This window comes from Aptenodytes forsteri, unplaced genomic scaffold (assembly GCF_000699145.1).
Source record: "Aptenodytes forsteri isolate BGI_AS27 unplaced genomic scaffold, ASM69914v1 Scaffold38, whole genome shotgun sequence".
Lineage (NCBI taxonomy): Eukaryota > Metazoa > Chordata > Aves > Sphenisciformes > Spheniscidae > Aptenodytes > Aptenodytes forsteri.
Window position 1 is genome coordinate 521180 of NW_008795704.1, and position 7881 is coordinate 529060.

A 7881-nucleotide genomic window follows, 5' to 3' on the forward strand; every position below is an offset into this window, starting at 1 on the left:
CTGGGCATTGGTCGGCGGGTGGTGAGCAATTGCATTGTGCATCACTTGCTTTGTGTATTATTACTACTACAGTATTATTATTATGACTACATTATTATTATTATTATTATTATTATTATTATTATTACTACATTATTATTATTAACTACTACATATTATTATTACTACTACTACATTATTATTTACTACATTATTATTATTGTTATTTTATTAATGTTAATTAATGTTATGTTATTAAACTGTTTATCTCAACCCATGAGTTTTTCTCATTTCTACTCTTCCAATTTTCTCCCCATCCCACCAGGGCGGGGGGAGGAGTGAGCTAGCAGCTGTGTGGTACTCAGTTGCCGACTGAGGTTAAACCACAACAGATGGCATTGAGCGTTGCTCAGTGTGCTGGTGTAAATTGTAGTCATCAGTAACTTGGAGTTTAGACCTGTAACCTAATGTGACTTGCTGGTGTCATTGGACACTTAGCTAAAGAGCTGTGAGGATAAGGGCTTAAATTCCTTCTTCCCCCCCTTCTTACGTAACATCTTGTCGGTTATGTGTGTGCCTGTGTTCATCGGTAACCCCCCTGGCTAAGCAGATGGGAGAGCTGCTGTGGGGTGTTGTCTTAACAGCTCTTGGATTTGGTTGGACCTTTGGGCAGGCTCTAAGGCGTGTACCCTTCAAAGCTTTAAGAGCTAAATATTTGTATAAAATAGGGATCCCTAGGAAAACTTGGGATGTTGTGTTGTTGCTTGTGGGCTCACCTGTGGACTGCTGATACCTTTAAGGCTCAAATGCACTGTTAAATTTTGGAGGAGTATTAACTGAATGACAGATCTGTCTGACTTGCTTTCTAGATTGCTGCGTTTTACATATGGACCTTCATTTCCTCCATTTAAAATTCCCGATGAAGATGCTGGTCTGATTCCTCCTGAAATGGATAATGAGTGCGTTGCACAAACTTGGTTTCGCTTTTTACATATGCTGAGGTATTGTAATTACAGCCATCCATTGTTCATATTCTTGCATCGTTTCTATAAATTTGCATGACAAATGAAAAATTTCTCTGGAGATTGCTAAGATTAAGCACCTAAATAGAATAAAGTGCGAGAGACTTGTTGTACCAGTGCCCTGCAGCAGTCCAGGGCAAGGCTATGAGTGGGTTGTTCAATTTTGAACTCTTTGACTCTTTCAGAATGTAAACTGGTTCACTTAATTAAAAAAATTTTAGCTATTTGGCATTTTGGAGGATCTGAAAAACAAGACTTCAATATAATTTTGTTTCTCTGAGAGCAAACAGGAAAAATAGAACAATAGCTCTGAGATGCATACTGCTTCCATTTATTCTCTAGGGTGTTAAATTTAACCTACAAAAGGTTATTTTTAAAATGGGTGTATCTCTTTGTTTCTAAGAGATACAGTTAATTTTAACATCCATGTTACTCTTCCTTAAACGCACAACAGAACCAAGCGGCATGCTTGGTTTTAAAGATTCTTGAGAATGGCATGGCATTAATGTTCTGAACGGCCAGAATAATAACTTTTTTATACAAACATTATGTACTAATTAAAGATAGATAAATGTTAGACTGTTCAAAATCTACTACTTAACTAACTAACAAAAAAAAAAATCTGTTCTTTTTATTCATTTGTGATAGTAATGTCACAAGTACTGTACTCTTCTAATCTGTAGTAATGTCAAGTACTGTACTCTTCTAATCTGGAACTGCTGTTGCAGGATTTGTATCAGTCAGGAAAAAAAATCTCTTTTTATTCATTTGTGATAGTAATGTCACAAGTACTGTACTCTTCTAATCTGGAACTGCTGTTGCAGGATTTGTATCAGTCAGGAAAAATTGTAAAAGTTTGAGCAACTCAGTCCCTTTCTTGTCACTGGTTGTTGGCAATATTTAATTCATTGCTTACCCTTTGAGAATAATTTTAACAATGTAAGGACCTCTTAAACTGATTTATTCATTTGTGATAGTAATGTCACAAGTACTGTACTCTTCTAATCTGGAACTGCTGTTGCAGGATTTGTATCAGTCAGGAAAAATTGTAAAAGTTTGAGCAACTCAGTCCCTTTCTTGTCACTGGTTGTTGGCAATATTTAATTCATTGCTTACCCTTTGAGAATAATTTTAACAATGTAAGGACCTCTTAAACTGAGTTCAAAAGACCTCATAAGTAAGTAATATCGTGGGATTATTCTATCAAGTGTATGCTCTGGTTCATTGGATCTTAATAAAATTATTCCATGTATTTGGGTAATGTTCAAAATGAAGACAACCAGGAAGTTAAAATTGGCTTCCTGTGATGGAGTAACAGCTAAAAGTATATTGATATCGGATGCTGTTTTGTGTTGTTGTTATTTAAGTGCCTTAAACTATTGCACATTTAACTATTTTTAAAATCCTAACAGCTGTTCTTAAACTGACTAAAATATATTTTGCTCTCTTTGTGTGCAGTAATCCTGTGGATTTGAGTAACCCAGCCATTATTAGCTCTACCCCCAAATTTCAGGAGCAGTTTCTGAATGTCAGTGGGATGACTCAAGAACTGAATCAGTACCCCTGCCTTAAACATCTGCCTCAGATATTCTTTCGTGCCATGCGTGGGATCAGCTGTTTAGTGGATGCGTTCCTAGGTAATGCTTTTGTCTTACCTGTGGATAGCTAGGAATAGTAACTTAATCATTATTTTATTCTCTTTAAATTCAGTCTTCTCCATAAATATAGCCGTAACAATTTATCATTTGCAAGTATATCCTGGAATTGATCAGGTCACTTTTAAATTACTATCTGTATACACAATAATAATTGAATGTATGAAGTTGTAGATGGCCTTAGTTTCAAATGCAAAACAAATAAATCTGAAGTCCAAAAGAAAACCAGCTATCTCTTTCCCCAAACAAGGCTGCTTTCTCTTTTAGTCTAATCAACAAAGCAAGTGTTATGCTTTTAGCATGTTGTGAGTGCTGACCACTTTGTTTATAAACTTTGTGGCCACAGCTGTGTATAGTACCTGTTTTTGTAAGGTACTGAATTTTGACTGCCATCTTCAGATCTTTATACTACAAGTGCCTGTTTCACTTAGTTTATGATTAGTGGGTTACTAGTACTGCTGAGAAGAAAACCTGTGTTTCTTTGTGTCTACTGGTACCTGAGTAGCTCAAATTTGACTAAAAGGTAAAGTAGATGTAAGTGCTGGCTGGTAGGTTTTAAGTAACACTATAAAGTACCTGAAATCTAAGGCATTATTCTTAGTACGCTTCAGGCTTATTAAAAATTCTTCAGAGATAATGTGCTATTGTAAACTCTGAAGAGCTGCCTTTTTTGCTTAAATCTATGCAACAAATGTTGTCATCTGCCAGAAGTGTGAGCTGATGCGAGACTGCAGAAGACTTGAGCAGATATGTAAACTCTGTTCAGAAAAATTTGGCTGTGGAATTAGACTGTCAGCTTTTACATGTTGTTTGTCTTTTGGAAAAACCTCAATGTTTTAGTCCTTTTAAGCAAAGCACCTCAAGATCCTCCTGTCTCACTGAATTATAAGATCCTTTTTACTAGAAATATATTCTGTGTTTCTGTAAAAATATTGTAAGGAAAAGGTTTACCGGTACTGTATTCTCCACTGCAAACAAGTTTTTGTCACTATAGATTTCACTTTTATAAAAATAGCTTTGTTTAAAAAGTTAAGTGATGTAAAAGAGCAAATGGTCATTTTTCTTAAGCTGTAATATTGAATCTTGAAACCTGTTGTGTCCACTGTGTTCTTCCAGATGTCTTGCCACCAATTTTAAGGAATTTTAATGATTGCTTTTTACTAATACCAGATGTGAGATTTAAAATATTCAGTAGTCTGTCAAATAATATCATAATTTGTTAAAGGAGGATTGTATATAGGCAATATATGGAAAAACAAACGAAACAATCTTACGAAAACAACATTGCTACTCTGCCAAACTCTGTCTTCCTACCTATGATAATAGGATTTGGCAGTCTGCTCTGAAACAGTAATTTAAAAAAAATAGGTCCAACTGAGCACTGGTAGAAGGTGTTCCTCTGAAGTATTTTTTTACTGGCTGGGGGGGGGGGGGGGGGAGAGTTTTTTGAAAATTTGGCAGTCTGCTCTGAAACAGTAATTTAAAAAAAATAGGTCCAACTGAGCACTGGTAGAAGGTGTTCCTCTGAAGTATTTTTTTACTGGCTGTGTAAGCTGAATTAAAATTTTTTTGAAAAAGCTCTGTTAAATGGTATGTATTGAGACAAAAAATACTATATCCAAGGTTTTTGTGAGAGTGTGGTTAGTAATTTTCAGTGAATAAAATGGTTTTTAATGTCAGACTCGTGAGGGGGGCATCCTGCAGTAGAAGCAGAGGAAGAAGCTGAGCAGCGGTTAGCTTTGCAGAGTGCATGCACCTCTACTGGGGTAGCTGTTGTAGTGAATTCCTCTTGGACCTTAAAAATAGTCTGGGGTTCATATCTGAGACTCTTAACCCATTAAATGTGTGGTAGTCCTTTTTGTGTTCTGCATCTGGCTGCCTGAGACTCTATTCCCACTGGGGCGACAGTGATCACATACACAACTCCTTGTCTGGGTGCAGTGGTGGGGGTGTGTGGTGGTATCTGGGGTTGAGGTCTCCACACTGGCCAGCTGTGGAGCGCTTCTGTGGGCCCCTGGCAGCCCAGACTCTCCTGTAAGCATTGCTGTCTACATGAGCTTTTGATAGGATGTTGAATCGGAGACTTCAGACTTCTGAAGGTCTCACGTAGCAAGATGAAACACCTAGGGTGATGATACCCCACCTGGCGTTCAAAGGCAAAGACTGCAGACTATGATGCACTCGGGCACAGGAGAGCTCTTGGTGAAATTAAATTCAAGCTGTGGGTGTGGATGTGAGAGTGTGCTCAGGCAGACTTTAGAGCTGTGGTATGGACCCCTTCAGCTACTGCTAATGGGAGATCTCATTGCCTTCTACCCCAAGTGCCAAAGCACACTGTTTTTATCTCGCCCTCCCTGATAACTACTTACACGATGTGTGTGTTTGGCAAAATACTGCGTCCTCTTTTCCAAAAAAGTGTACCAAAACAATACATTTCATAGTGCATACTCTGCCCTCTGTGTGGGGTGTAACACTAATGGTTTAGCAGGAGTTAGTTGTTCTGTGATGTGTTACAAAAAGTACTTGTGTGCTTTAATTAACATGGGCAAAAAAATCTGTGTCAAATCTTCGAGCACACTGCAATTCCACACTTAATTTTTCAAATGGGGTGTGAGGGTGGGGGTATTCATTAAAATGGGAAGAATTGGTGTTTGTCACTTCAGGTTTTGCAGAGGGCTAGTTGCTTCTGATTCTGACGAGGAAGAGTAGCTTTATACACCACGAGTATTTCCCTGAAGTTGTGTAAAGACTGATCTAATGTTCTGCTGCTGCCAGAAAAATTATAGCTTGCTCTGCTTTCTTACCCCATCTCTTGTACTGACTTAGTATTTGACTGTTCAGCAAGCTCATTCAGCTTGCAAAAACAGTGCAAAACTGCATGGTGGATGGGTTTAATCTTTAGTGAGCTAAGTTGGCTTTGAAGGGTCAGACATCTTAGAGCTGTCTCAAGAACGGGACGTGGGAGGTATGGTTGGGAAAGAAAGGCAAAGGTGAGAGGCAACTGAATTTTGGCAGGAGTAAGCTCTTAAATTGGCTTTGGCAAATGAACCTTACCCTTTTCCCTCTGCCTGCTCCTAGAATTGGTCCTCCTGCGTGCCATTTTCCACGTTCTTAAGGTGTGAGGTTCTTCGGTGTTTTTTAGTCATTTGCTGATCTAATGCAAGCAGGGTTTTCTTTTGCTTTTCTTTTATTTCTGCTATGTTTTTGTTACTACTGCTGTTTTGGAGGGCAGGGGGGAAAGCTAGCCTATTTACAGAAGGCCCAAATGCTTACTAACTGGGCTGCTTTGTATGAGCCTATGGAATTCTTGCTGAAAGCTTGCTTTATTTCTTGATCTACAGGCATTTCACGACCCCGGTCGGATAGTGCACCACCCACGCCAGTAAATAGGCTGAGCATGCCCCAGAACACTGCTATCAACACCACTCCACCCCATAACCGAAGGCATCGGGCAGTGACTGTGAATAAAGCAACGATGAAAACCAGCACTGTAAGATTTCATATCCTGTATTTAAGGAGCTGACCCTTTTGATAGTTTCCTCGGTTGGAGGAAGTAACTTCCTTGCTTCTAGGAGCTGATTTGTTCTTCTGTTCAAATAGGTAACTACTGCACATACTTCAAAAGTGCAGCACCAACCCTCCTCTACTTCTCCACTCTCTAGCCCAAACCAGACAAGTTCTGAGCCACGGCCACTACCAGCTCCTCGCAGGCCAAAGGTTAACAGCATCTTGAACCTCTTTGGATCGTGGTTATTTGATGCAGCATTTGTTCACTGTAAACTTCATAATGGAATAAACAGAGACAGCAGCATGACTGGTAAATATTACTGAAAAATATATGTACACTTTTTCCCTTGTTTTATTGACATTTCCTACCTGCAAGATTAACATATGCATAACAAAAAAAAAATCTGAAGTGCTGTATTATGGTTAACCCCTCCCAGCTGAGCCAGCACCTGTTATTAGCTGAGCAGGTGCTTGGGGGCTTTAAAAAAATCACTTTTTACTATTAAACACTCCCTTGCTCTAACAAGCATGGCAGTCCCAATTATGCTAGTGGGGAAAATTTTATTAAGTGAAGGAAATAATGTGATAAGAATCCACTACCTAATTTGAAATCTGCTTGATCATCTGTCTGAGTAATAGCAACTTTTTGTAGCGACTCTAACGTTTGAAAAAATTGTCAAACATCACTCCAGATACTGCACAAAGTGGTGGTACTCCTTGCTTTTGGAGAGTGTTATGAAAACAGAAGTCCTTAAAACAGCAAGTGAAGTTGCTGCCTTTCAGTGACAGTTGCTATGTGTTTCCATATATAGCTTGATACTTTGGTTGTCTTCAGTCCTTAACTGGTAGATTTATTTTGTCTCCTATGCTTTGTTCAGCTTTAGAGGTTAGGTGTTTTGAGACATGATAGCAGAATTAGTGCTCTGCTCAGAGAGGCTTTTTAGCACTCTTATTCCTTTTGGTGATCATATTCAGAAAAGAATAAACTTTCTCACTCCTTGCATTTATTCTGTTCTTCATGTAGTATTTTGAATCTCTTCTAAACTCTTCCAAGAGATCTAACTATCAGGAGCTCACTGGCCTAAGTAAGAAAAATAGGAGGCAGAGGTTTGTTGTAGCAAGTTGGGTTTATAGTGGGACTTGACAGCAGCAGATAAACTGATGATCTTCCTTGTTTGTTGTGTCACAAACCCCTGTGTGGAGGTGATGGGTTTAGGATTTGGGATCTGTTAAAGGTATTTTTAGGTATGCAGCACATGGTTTTTGAAATGTTCAGTCATGGATTTCTGTGGTAGGAGGTTCAAGTCCCTCTGTAAAAGGCCCATGACACGTTGCTAGAGAAATAGCTGAGCTTAGGAAGGAGTAAGGCATAATTTGAGGATGTGTTCAATTGCATATGCAGCTAATGTATTTCTGTATTTAATGCTTTTCAGATTGATTGGATCATTTTAAGGGACAGGCGAGGAAGGAGAGGCGGTGGCAGCTAATGTTTCTGTATTTAATGCTTTTCAGATTGATTGGATCATTTTAAGGGACAGGCGAGGAAGGAGAGGCGGTGGGGTGGCCCTGTATGTTAGGGAGTGTTTTGATTGTATAGAGCTCAACGACTGTGATGATGATACGGTTGAGTGTTTATGGGTAAGGATGAGGGGGAAGGCCAACGAGGCAGATATCCTGCTGGGAGTCTGTTATAGACCACCCAACCAGGATGAAGGGGC

The 7881-nt window shown here is 39.0% G+C and overlaps 1 protein-coding gene across 4 annotated transcripts in view; it reads left to right on the top strand.

The window, feature by feature from the left end:
* The window catches only part of RALGAPB (Ral GTPase activating protein non-catalytic beta subunit), a 66020-nt gene that overhangs the window by 9322 nt on the left and 48817 nt on the right, over window positions 1–7881 (top strand). For all 4 annotated transcript variants that reach the window (XM_009283251.2, XM_009283248.2, XM_009283249.2 and 1 more), the window contains exons 5-8: window positions 849–980; window positions 2460–2638; window positions 5998–6146; window positions 6257–6473. In XM_009283251.2, coding sequence (XP_009281526.1) covers window positions 849–980; window positions 2460–2638; window positions 5998–6146; window positions 6257–6473 — 677 coding nt within the window. The remainder of the gene's footprint in view (window positions 1–848; window positions 981–2459; window positions 2639–5997; window positions 6147–6256; window positions 6474–7881) is intronic.